The 12,728-nt window shown below is 40.4% G+C and overlaps 2 protein-coding genes across 3 annotated transcripts in view; both read right to left on the bottom strand.

Annotated features, from left to right (window-relative positions):
• Positions 1-214: 214 nt before the first annotated feature.
• Positions 215-12,728, bottom strand: part of LOC120425922 (uncharacterized) — a 169,574-nt gene continuing 157,060 nt past the window's right edge. Inside the window, exons 5-6 of the mRNA XM_039590542.2 lie at positions 3,798-4,027; positions 215-871 (exon numbers count right to left, since the gene is read on the bottom strand). Of these exons, the coding sequence (XP_039446476.1) occupies positions 642-871; positions 3,798-4,027 (460 nt within the window). The 3' untranslated portion in view covers positions 215-641. The remainder of the gene's footprint in view (positions 872-3,797; positions 4,028-12,728) is intronic.
• LOC128093451 (uncharacterized) lies at positions 5,220-6,051 on the bottom strand. 2 transcript variants are annotated; one of them, XM_052710241.1, is made up of 3 exons: positions 5,907-6,051; positions 5,541-5,852; positions 5,220-5,420 (listed from the first exon to the last, which is right to left on the bottom strand). In XM_052710241.1, the coding sequence occupies exons 1-3, from the start codon at positions 6,010-6,012 to the stop codon at positions 5,308-5,310; spliced, it is 531 nt and encodes a 176-aa protein (XP_052566201.1). In that variant the 5' UTR covers positions 6,013-6,051; the 3' UTR covers positions 5,220-5,307. The 2 variants fall into 2 exon arrangements, with proteins under 2 accessions (XP_052566201.1, XP_052566200.1); XM_052710240.1 differs by having other exon boundaries at positions 5,220-5,852.

The following is a 12,728-nucleotide window of genomic DNA, read 5'->3' as shown; positions in this document are numbered from 1 at the left end:
GTGGGAAATTACGAGCGCCTGCTGCGTCTTCGACGCGTACCGGTGGAAATGGAAAGAAGATGCGAGCAATTATGTTTGTTATTACTGTTGTGGTGCAACACGATTACACACACACATTTGCGTTTGTTTTTTTGTTTGTTTCGTGCGTGCGTGCTAAAACTAGTCTAGTAACAATGTTTTCCTCTAGGTTATTTTTTTTATTCTCTTTTCTCTATTTAAAATATATGTATGTATTTTTTTGTTAATTAATCATCGCCTTGCGCTTCGGATCCGGCTGCGAAGCCCCGACGAAGGGGATGACTAATTAAGGTTTTTGAATTAAAACAAAGGTGTGGCCATTGTGTTTGGGGCGCCATCTCTTGGGTGAAGAACGAAGCCTTTCTTTTGTTTCGCGTCGACGCCAAACCTCGTTCCGGCGTTTGTTTAATTAAATAAAAAATAAATATTTATCTAAATACACAAAAATAAATACTACTCGCGAAGACTAATCGGTTTGGCTGTCGAGAATGAAGCTAACTCAGCTCTAAAAGTATTCTTGTTTCTTTTTTTTCTTACGGATTCTTTCCCTCTCTCTCTATCAGTAGGACGAGTTTCTCTCTTTTTCTAGGTTATGTTCTGCTGGTGTGGTGGGACGACACTCTCTACTCGTAGTCGGCGGCGGCGGCCTCGGTGGTGACGTTCTGGAACGACCGGTACGAGGAAACCGTCGACGGCCGGACCTTCCACTTGTTGTAGATGTGCTGCTGGGGGTGCTGGGCGGGCGTCTTGGCGGGCTTGGGCGCGTACGACTCCTGCGGGACGCACAGCATGCCGTACACGTTGATGCCGGGCAGGCCGGCGTACGTGGGCTGGTCGTGGGCGAGCGGACCCTCTGAATAAGAAGACAAGAAAAAAAACATTTGTAGGGTTCCACGGGCGGCTACTTTGCTCTAGTCTGTGGACTTTGTAGGGTTCTAATTTTGACAGAACCATTGTTACCTTAATTGTTGATTACGTAGACCTTTTTGCCTTCCTCACCTCACTGAGGCAAGGCTATAAAATCACTCGAAAAATGAACTTCTTAAATACACCTCCTAGATATACCTTCACAGAATCAAATTCTGAACAAATGTCTGTGGGGATGAGTGTAGACATGATTTTTTTCCACACGATTCTCTCAGAACTGGCTGAACCGATTTTGGCCGGATCCGCCTTAATCTGTTCGTTTTGGGGTCTCCTAATACCCTATTAAATTTTATTTTGTTTAGTAAAGTATTTAAAAAGTTATGCCAAGAAAAAGATTTTTGTTGATACAAAAAAGGGTGAGTTTTTGCATAACCTCAAAAGGCCGGGTCTTTTTGTTTACGTGCGAGAGTCGCGCCAAATGCGAAACGCCCGGTTGCCACATTGCTTCAAATGAGAGTCTGCATGTTTTCTGGAAAAGTCTGTATCAGGTATATATTTTTTTCATAAACTTATTTTCATTATTACTTTGTAAATGTGAGGAAGGCACCTCCCACCTTATGGTGGATTTAGAAACGTTTTTATCAGAGCTTTGTCTAGTAATCTGAACATAATATTGACAATTTTTGACAGTTATGGTGGTGTAGCGATCGATTGGCTGATGCACGAAAACAATGTTTTTTTTTTCGAAGCTCCCCGCAAACGTCAAATCATACAAAACTGTGGACGGATCTTTTCCAGAAGGGATCCAAAAATAATAATAAGGATCCGGCAGCAATTTGTACTGATTTGACGTTTACTGAGGGTGTCAAAAAGTTTCGTAAGGTTATCACACCATCACTACTGTCACAAAAGTTAATATTATGATCGGGTTACATGGTTGTTAATCGATAAAATTATCGTCGATAGTATTAGCGTCTAACGAAAACGATAATGGTTATCGTCATCGTCGGGATCACAATATAAAAAAATACCACATTTTTCATAAAATACCGCGTTTTGCGAAAATACTCAAATTTTAGCAAAATGTGTATCAAACGAAGCAAAATTTGAATGCTTTTTTGATTTATTTATGTGTTTTTTGAAAAAATATTCAAATGCACAAATAACCATATTTTTATGAACCACTCAAATTTTCACTTAATTTTTTTTTTAAATTGAAACATTTGCACAAAATAAAACAATTTTAAAACACCGTATTTTTCATGACAAAATTTAATGTTTTGAAAAAATATGATAATTTAAGAAAATTTTAGTTTTTCACAAATAAAACCCTAAAAAAAATCACTTTGTATGATACCCAAGATAAAATTTATGAAAATTCGAGTATTTTGAATAATTACACTATTTTGTGATTTTTTTAAATATTTAGTTGAACAAAACGAAATTTTGCATGTTTTTAAAACTTGATTATAGTTTTTCTTGTGAAATACACAAAATTTCAATCCCTGTACCAAAAAGGACCTAATAAAAATAATTTTGTGAAAAAAATGTCACAGAATGCAATATTTCTAAAATAACGTTTATTTCATAAAAATTTGAATATTAAAAAAATACGGTAATTTGTGAAAATTTTAGTTTTTTACAAACAAAACCTTTAAAAAACTAACATCGTTTGATACCCAAGTTACAAATTATAAAATTTTGTATGAGTATTTTTTTAAAATTGATTTATTTATTCGTCACACATACGTAGTTTTCTTTTAATGATTTGCAATATGGTTACCAAACGAAGTGATATTTTGCATGTATTTTAACTTTATCATATTTTACTTACTTATTTTACTTTTTTTTCAAAATACAATAATGTTTAAATACCGCATTTTTCATTAAAATGAGAGTATTTTTGAAAAATTACGATATTATGTGAAAATATGAGTATTTTACAATCCAAACTCTAATAAAGTGAAAATGGATACAAAATTTCACCTTGTTTGATATCCATATTGCAAATTGTGAAATTTCGAGTATTTTCGTAAAAACCCGTATTTTGTGAAAATTTAAGTGTTTTACACAAAACCACTAACAAAGTAAAAATGCATACAAAATTTTGTTACTTTTGATACCCATATTGCAAAGAATCAAAATGTTAGTAGTAAAAATTTTATGATATTTTGAAAAAAATGAATATTATATTAATTTAAGAAAAACACGGATAAAGAGAAAATGCAAACAAAATTTCGCTTCGTTTAAAACCGATGTTGAAAATTTCGAAAATTTGAGTATTTTCGGAAAAATACGGTATTTTGTTATTTGTTTTGAGTTTTATTTACTTTGAAATTTATTATTTATCAAATAAAATATTCAAAGTGCAAGCTTTAAAAATTTCATGTTTTGGTTTGATAAAGTTAATTTTATAATTATATTAAAAGTGAGTTATTGTCCAATATCGTCGAAAAGGTTATCGCCGATAGAATTATTGAATTAACGATAACGATAAATTATCGTTAACGAACGTCAATAATTTTGTCGATTAGCAACCTTGATGGCAATATTCGGGTTGTTTTCGGAGTCGAGTCTTTATGTTGAGTTGGATTCGGATTCGGAATCGCTAAATCTTCCGATATTCAAGTCTGAGTTGGATTCGCTAAATCTTCTGAAAAAGTTAGCCGATGCCTGTTTCTCCCGGCTTCTCAGAATTAGCTAGCTCCGACTCCGGCTCTGACTTTAGATTCTCCAAAAAGACCTGACTCCACAGACTCCACAGCTGTCAAAAAGAGGGATCGGGATCAAGGCAAATCAACATTAAAAGGTAACTCATTCAGTGGACGTCAAAAATGGAGCACTACAAAGTCCCCCGATAAAAAAAAGGTCCGTAAACTTTCAATTGATCAGCCATCAGGGCCCAAACTCACCAAGCCGGAAGTGCGGCGGGCACTTGCAGATCACCAGGTAGTGGGACTTGCCGGTTCGCGAGTTCTGCAGCGCCAGGATGGACCAGTCCTTGGGGGCGCGGCACTCGCGCAGCTCGTTCGTGTTCTCGCACGTCTTGGCCAGCGTGATGGCCTTGCGCTGGGCGTTGCCGACCAGCTTGATCGTGTGGTTGTCGTCCTCGTTCAGGCTGGCCGAGCACGGGTCGCGGTAACTGGAAAGAGAAAGGAAGGAGTCAAGGTTGAGTTTTGGTTGACAGTTTGTTACCTTCGTCATTGATCACCTTGAGCGGTCAACATCGTTGACGCATCAAGGTCAGCAATGCTAGAGGTAGCGATGGAATGCTTCAATATCAATTTCGCAAACAAAAGAGTTCGGAAAGTAGGTCCCAAACCGGCACCGGCGAACGCTCTCACGGATCGCCCAATAAAATAAACAAGGCTTAATTTGAGGCTAACGGCTCATCCCACAAAAAAAGTATATCCAACTATCCGGCGGCCACATGTACCCGCACAATAAACCATATAAACTGCGCTCACATCTCGCGGGAGCGAGAGGGTGATCTTCGAAAACTGCTCTGACCCAGTTCGGAAATCTGACGATCATGCTTCAAAATTAATTACCATTCTCTTCAGCGACGGAGCGCCGCCTAGCGGGCTCCAATTTGACAGCTGCTGCAATTGGCTTGTTCTCTTGTCGTCGATCCCGCAAGTCGCAATCTTTATGATTTAATCATTCGGGTACGATCGCGTTAAAGGGAAGCCAACAAGCCCCATCGCTTCCATATGCTAATGAAGCAAAACAAGATCTGGGATCACCGTAATGAGACTTCGGAAGGTGTAAAATACGGAACCACCGGTTCAAAACGGTATCGATCGTGGCCGCAGGCCAGCGCGATCACCGCTGAATTGAGCGATCGTGATCACGAGCGGGAGAAAGTGTGATCATGTCGTCTGCCCGACATAACCTTGAAATTGGATTAGGCTGCGGCGCTGCGCGCCGACCGCAACTACACTGTCATTAGGGGGCTAGTCAGCTGGTAAGCGCGCAGAGATGATTACCGTAATGGTTTGACGTGCCGGGACACTTGCGAGCGCTTCTGGAGAAGATCAATTTGAGCGGGAGAGAAAGTTTGAAATTAGTGCGGTCGTTTTCTTTCGTAGGTTTGATTCGCCGCAATTGAGGAGGGTCGCGCACCTGTCAAACGGGAGCGTTTTGACAGATCGGTACCTCTGGGATGGTTGGCGCGTCAAGGTGTGCGACGCTGAAGGTGGGCAGCTGTCAAATTTGTTGGGACTTTCGACGGGTGCAATTTGGCAGGTTACGTGGACAATCAAAGATTTGCCACAGCGTGGAGTCACGTCGCCCTTCGCATGGTGAAAATTTGATTCGAGGGAACGTGATTGTTGAATGGAAACACATTTTTTTCGTAATTACAACTACACTTTTTAAAGGTAAACACTACGGTTTCACGTTTTCGGTAGAGCTGTGCCATCACAGCAGGCTTCGCCGGGTCAGGAAGTGCAGCGAGAGTGCTACCGCGATCAGGGCACCGCCTACTGCGACGTGGCTGGCGCCGTTCCGTCGGGAGCCCTTCCGCACCGAACCTGTTGTAGTGGTGGTAAAGGTCGGAGCTGTAACGACGACGGCCGGACCACCGCCGATCGGGTTGATCGGCGTAACGCCGATCGGCGCTGGACCGGCCGGATTTATGGTCACCACTTTACCTCCGTGCGGGCCGAGGGTCACGCCCAGCACCGTGCAGTTGCGCCGGGTTGACCAGCTGTCACAAAAGTGCGTATTGTTGGTGCAGCCCATCTGGAAGTGACGGGCGCCGTTCAGCGGGTAGGTAAAGTTCAGCTGGAAGCAGTAGAAGTTGTTCGGCATCGGTCCCGGCGCCTTCAGCGTCGGGTTGTACTGCAGCAGGTTGGTGTGGGTTTGGACCACCAGCGAGGGCGTGCAGGCCACGTGGCTGGACGTTCTGGCGCAGTCGGCATAGCTCTGGCCGGAGAAGCAAGCGCTACAGTAGAGGCCTAGGGCTGAGCACGGAGTTAAGGGTTTAATCAATCAAAAATAGAAAAAGAAAATCGTACCACACTCAACCAAGGAGGCTGCGACGATGATCGCGAACGTAATCACCTGTGTTTTGAACGACATTTTGGGACTGACTAATGCAGGTCTTCTCGAACGGCCATCCATCGCGTACAAGCATTTTCAGGCTGTGCAAACATCCCAAAACATTGTTGACTCGATGACGAATCGAAATTGTTTTGGGGTTTTTGTGCCGAAATGCGCTCGTTAGCAGCAGATGAACACGTTTCTTTGTTTTGATAAGCGGTAGAAAAACAAAGTTTGTCGAAAGTGTTCCAAACTGCTCGGGATTATTGATAGAGTTGTGTTCGGGGCTGGCCGATAATCTTCAGTGGACTGTATTTAGGTAGAATCGAGCGGGACCGCAGGAGGGAGGAAAACACCGGGAATTTGGGATATTCTTGGTTTATTTCTCCTTCTTACTCTTCCTCCTGCTTCTCACAACAATAAACTTAACACTTCTGCGAAAACGTGTTTACTCTCTGACGATCGTACGTGTTCTGGCGAGCGTGCTCGTTGCACGCGTTTTGCTGGTGACGTTTGACGTTTGCTGTCTGCTGTCAACTGTCAGTTGACACGGTGGGCGCACGGGTGAGCGCACGGTGGGGTTTCTTAGATGAACACCGAACAAGTTGTTTGTGAGAACAATTCTGGAGTTTTTTTTTGAAAAGGTCCAATAAACCAAATTTTCAGTTTTTGCTTTTTGGGTGTTTTTAAAACCGCCTTGATTCAGGGTTATTGAAAAACACCCAAATTTGGACCTTTTCAAAAAAAAACTCCAGAATTTAAAGGGAAACTGTCAAAACTTTGTTTTGAAAAGTTTGCAAACAAAGCTTGCCGCAGTGGTATACCACCTTAACGCACAATTAATATCGATCCAAGAACTCCATGTTCTCATGTTGCTCTTCTTCGCTGTTTATGTAAATATAAAACATTACGGAAGCCATGGCCTGCTTGATGTTCTCTCTCATTACCATAGTGGTCATGCATCCATCATGGAAAAACTGAATGACCATGAGTAGCGGGATTGTAAACCTTGTTCTGAACCATGTTCTACGAGGAGGATTCGCAGCTTTCCACGTTGTAGAACATCGTTGGTGTCACTTAACGACCCGTTGGTTTTGGTAGAACTTTTTCGCAAAATTTTTCGTCTTGTTCACGATTACAGCAGAGCAACCTTAAGGGTCGTCCGAGGAACCCCCAGTGAAATTCTCCCACCGACATTCCTGCCCGTCAAACGACCCTCGGCAAAGATCGTATGCTAATGACGGCAAGAATCAGTGGGGGATCAGCTTCCGAGTTACTTGCCCCTTCGGGGTGAACCCCTACAAGAGTCATGAGTCACGAGCTGTCAACAGTGCGCTTTCAAACATGGCCATCTAGAACGACCTCTCAGATATTCTGAGCGCGCTGGGGCGCCCCTGCGGCGTTGGGCAAACAATCAGGAAAGATTTACTGGCTTGCATAACAAGTACCTTCACCGCGGTGTTTTGTGTCGTTGTTGGTTCTCGGGATGAGACAATTGTCCGCGGTCGGTGAAACTAGCGGGATTGCAGTAGCACGGAAACACCGGTTCTGTGTGGAGGTTATGTTGTGTTAAGGCTTGTTTGTACCAGGTCATGACCGCGCACCTTAACTGGAAACGATTGTTACAGCAGAGGTAGTGTTTCAATCATTGGATGTAGTTTGAAGTGTGTTGAATTTATGGATTAGCCTCACACATTTATCAAACAAAAATATCTCTTCAAATAATAAAATACCTTTTTTCAATAAATTAAGTACAGAAACAAAAACAAAAAAATATATTTCTAGCAGACATAAAATTTGAAAATTTAAACTCCAAACTCTATCATTAAAACCAATATTTATTTATTTTTTCAAAATAAAATTTGGTAACATTTAGAGGCAACCACCTCTGATCAGGAACGTGTTTTGTGGAATTTATTCTTTAAAAATGTTATGTTTATTAAAACATTTTACCATTTTTTCAACACTTATTTTCGATTTTTTTCATAAAACCATTGAAATTTCATGTCATGTTTTTACAGGAAAGTTCCTCGGCCAAAATGAAAAGATCCGCATTTTTTTATTTGTGATTGGGGTGATGATTGATATAATTTTTGGAAAAAGTTTGAAAAGTTTTTGCGAAAATCGACGAAAAATGCAATTTTTTGAACCACCCTATTTCGAAAAGGAGCACCCTAATCGCTGAACAAAAAAACGGTTCTTATAATTTTTATCATGGAAATCCCATGCCAAATTTAAGTCAAATCGGAGCACTTTTGATTTGAAAACTTCCTGTTTGACGTGGAATCACTGTATATCCAGATTTTTAAGCGAAGATGGCGTTCGAATGGTGAACGCCCGAAATGTCAAAATCACGAAGTGGTACCAACATTACGAAACAAGTGTGACACGGCATGACAGCCATACTTTTTTTCTAATGTTGGTGCTACTGCGCGATTTTGACATTTCGGGCGTTCACCATTCGAACGCCATCTTCGCTTAAAAACCTGGATTAGGGCGACAATAACAAAATCTGATCAGCCGAAAAAAAACCAAAATCAATACAAACAGTCGTTCTCCCATCAATGATAAAAAGGGCCTCAGGGATAACCCGACGACACGACAAGCCACTCGGCTCCAAAAAGTGGGTACCAAATCGGCTTACCCCGCCGGTTCCACGGGAACTGGAAATGTCAAACTGGAAACGTCAAACAAAATCAAAAAAAAAAAAATCTTGAATTTGGCTGCACTGGCTTGGTGACGGCGAGAAATGTCATTTTGGCAAAATAAACAACAGCCTTCTGCGGTGATCGGTTGCTGATCTGGGAGGAGCGTGACTTCCGGCGGCTTTCCGTCCGTAGCAGGGCCACGTCCGGTACCGTTGGCCAACCTACGATATCGTACCCACCACTGGTCATCTTGACGACGGACGCCGCTGTTGATACGACGCCGCGTGGTGTGGGCGGATTTATTTCCGAACCTAGGCGGAACGAGTGTGGGATAAGCAATCGGGTTGAGGATCTACGGTGAAGAGGACGCCGATATTGACGGGTTTCGATGGTTGGCCATGCTAGAGTACGAGAATTTCCGTACATTTATTTTGACAAAAACCGAGGGGTCTCTCAAAGTTACCGTGACTTCGCTGGATCACGGGGATTTCACGGTATTCACGGAGGGACCACTTTTTGATTGGGATTTTTTTTTCGTGTCGTCGGATAACCCCTGATTCGATTTCTTAGGCAAAAATAAGTAACTGTGAAAAGGTGTGTAAGGGTCGCTTTTTATCATTGAAGCTGGCGAAAAAAATCTCTTCATGCTAAAACTTCTTTTTTCTTAAACCGTTAATAACTCGTCAGCGTTAACTCGAATCGTTTTGCTGTCTTCGACAAAGTTGTTTTTCATAAAATTTTACATAAGGATCTCACACTTGACAAAAATCCATCATTTAACGCCACCTTTTGAAATTAGCTGAGACATTCAGCTACTATTTTCCGAAGCCCAAAAAATGAAAATTGCAGAGAATTTTGCAAGCTTCTGAAAAAAAACATATTTTCATATTTTAAACGTAATTTAAATATAATTACATATTTTTACCTGAATTAACCCTCAATTGACGATAACATGAAAAATGTACAGTAATGTTCGGTTGGAAATTCAATTTTGCTATTGAAATTGATTTTTCATAAAATCACCTGATTTCTCAGAGCATTGCTTTATCCCTTTCAAGCCAGATTTTTGAAAAAAATATGTTTAGAGTTAATTGTGGGAAAATGATTCTAATGACCATACAAAAATTATAGGCTACTATTGAAAATTTTCATTTTTGGGTCATATATGGGTTATATTATAAGTTTGTATTTAGAGTAAAGCCCTTGCCATACTTGCTAACCCATTTTTCCAATCAATATTATTTGCCATGTTATTTATTGAAATAAAAAAAATGATGTTCAAGCAAAACGATGGTGAGCTTAAAAATAATTTAAGTAAATTTATTTGTTTAGTCTGACGAAATTTTCCTGATAAGGTTTTTTTTTAGTTTTCGCCTCCGGCTCTAATCACGTTCAATAAGTGAAACTAAACTACTAAACTAAAATTTCAAATTCAAATTCATATTTTAAATAACAAAGTGCTTATTTTTCAGCCGTTAATATAAGAGTCGAACTCCAAAACAGCATCCATTAGAGTGCTGTGAATAAGGACCACGGACGAACGGACATGACACCAGGAACAAATTTTCCTCAAATTTCTGGATCAAACTATCACTTACGCCATCTACATCCAAGTTGTCGAAGTAGCATCGCGCGATTACGCGTGATTTCTCAAAATGTCTTATGCAATAATTAATTATAACATTTAGCATTAGTATTCTGCTAGAAACAGTGTTTTTTGGCATTAAGTTTGTCTTTATGATTCTATGTAATTTATCATGGATACTAGAATTGCCGAAAAATTGATAGAAATGGTATTTTTAATATAAATTCATACGACCATTTCAAAAAGTGCCCATGAGTTTGCATCATCAGCTGGCTTTGTTTACGTTTAAGACCCTCGTGGCGCGAAGATTTTGACATAAGCGATCTCGCTTGCGCAGGTTTTCGCCAAGAAGAAGTAAAAGAAAACCTGCTTCACCTTTTGAAACCCCGTGTCATGTCCGTTCGTCGTGCTAGAACTTTTCAGTACCAAAATGATTGCTGAAGACTACTTTTCAATACTGATATTTTAACAATGTAAAGTAGGCCAATTCATCATACGAAAATGATAGAAAAAGTAAGTAGATTCACAACGAAACCCAATTAAGGTTATTTTAACAAAATAACGACTGTTACAATGTATAAAGCATTTTGTGATACTTTAACTTTAAAAATAATAATGGAAATTAGGCTTGAAATTTCGTTTTAGTTATTTGTATTATACAGTCACAGTCAAAAATTTTACTTCGGACAATCAAATCTCCGGATAATCGAATCACGATTTTTGTTGTTGTAGTTTTTAATTGTTGAGCTTGATTGTGACCCCAAACAGTGATTTCGAATGTTCATATCCAAGATGGCGGCCAAAATAGTGGTGTTGAAAAACTGTCTTTGAAATGCTAAAAGGCAATCAACAACTCAAATATGACTTAAATTAGGTCACAGAACTCGAATTTAATGTTTGAAGTAAGAATATAAAAGTTACGATTTTTTTTGTTCATTATTTGATTATCCGAAGTCCCATACAAACCTTCGGATAATCGAAACTTCGTATAATCTAGCCTGAACTGTATTTTGACTCAAGAAAATGAAAAAGAAGGCCGTTTCGTCGTTCAAGAATGACATAAAAAGCATGTTGTTTTACGACGGAGTTACTTCAGATAACTCAGAAACATTAATGAAATATAAACTCTTTGTTTACACTTCGACATTGTTTTTCTTGAAATATCACAAATATCCAAATGAAATATTTTCCTGTCACTAAATCATCAAAAAATTCTCAAACGTCATTATTTTCTAACTTTATTGAAATTTCAGATATTATTGTTGGAGATATTCTTATCTGCCACCATAAATTAATAGTTTTTATAACCCAAAATTATGTTTTGCTAATATTTGCGTGCAGTAATTAATTGAGAAGGAACCCCATCCTGATGGCCTATCTACAATCACTTAGCTTAGAATAGTTAAGTAAAGTAAAACTTAGAAAATGTACACAACTTACGGCCGTCATCCACAATCAACTTAGAAAATTTGCTGGGCTGATATACGTTGCTATGCAGTTGTTTGTTTACCTTTGATATGGAAACGTCAACTTACCGTAGATTTTGAAATTTTCCAAACCATACGTCAAGTTTCTAATTTTATTCCTTTTCATTGTAGAAGATCAGATTCATTTCCATTGATTCAAACTCCTAAGCTAAGTGAAATTTTCTAAGTTAAGTGATTGTAGATAGGCCATGAAGCTAAAATCCAGGTTAATCATCTCTCGCTGCACTTCTTGATAACGTTTAACTCCGCTCTCACTAAAGATAAACCTGCAAAGTTCCTTTTAATGTTAATCACCCCCGCCCCGCCTGCTTGGATTAGGGCCCGACCCTTTTAACCGTTAATTAGGTGCCCTTGCTTGCGCGCACTAACGAACACCAGCATCAACTAGCTACACGCTAAAATCGGATCGTTTAGCACTCCTCTTCACCTCAGCAGCCCTAACGCTGATCCTGATCCCCGGCAGATTCGACCCAACGCTAACCGAACCAAATCGACCGATCACGACTCCCGCGACTTCGGCTTCCCCCTAATGGCGATAGACGCGTAAAATTACACCCCACTTTGCTCCCCATTCCCGCCAATTATTGGTCCAACCCAGGTTGGACAGGTATCCGGAAAGGTGAAAACTAGAGACCCACGCGCGTTCATACGTCAACACGGCCGCCTGCTACGACGATTGCGTGCGCCGTTTCTACTAAGCTACCTGCGCGCCATCTATTCACCCTCCCCCTCCTTCGTCACTATCAGGTGCGCAAATCAGCTGTGAAAGCGTGAAGGAAAAACGAAACATTTCCCCCTGGGGTCTTGCCGAGGGCTCTGAAAAACGCGATCAAACAACCAGAGTCAAAACAAACGACGCGACGCAAAACGAAAACAAGTTTGACGTGGTTTTCCCACGCTTCATTGTTTGGAAATTGTCGGAACAGTGGTGACACCTAGGCGGTGGTGGCGCCTCACTACAGTGACACTTTGGTGGATTGACAAGGTTGACGTGCATTTATTATTTTTTCGTAGGGGTACAAGCGTCAAAAGTGACAGTTATCAAACTATCGGCGTTCTACGGTAACGCTCGCCTAC

This window comes from Culex pipiens, chromosome 3 (genome assembly GCF_016801865.2).
Source record: "Culex pipiens pallens isolate TS chromosome 3, TS_CPP_V2, whole genome shotgun sequence".
Lineage (NCBI taxonomy): Eukaryota > Metazoa > Arthropoda > Insecta > Diptera > Culicidae > Culex > Culex pipiens.
The sequence above is the reverse complement of the archived record's forward strand: the minus strand, read 5'-3'. Positions and strand labels throughout refer to the sequence as shown.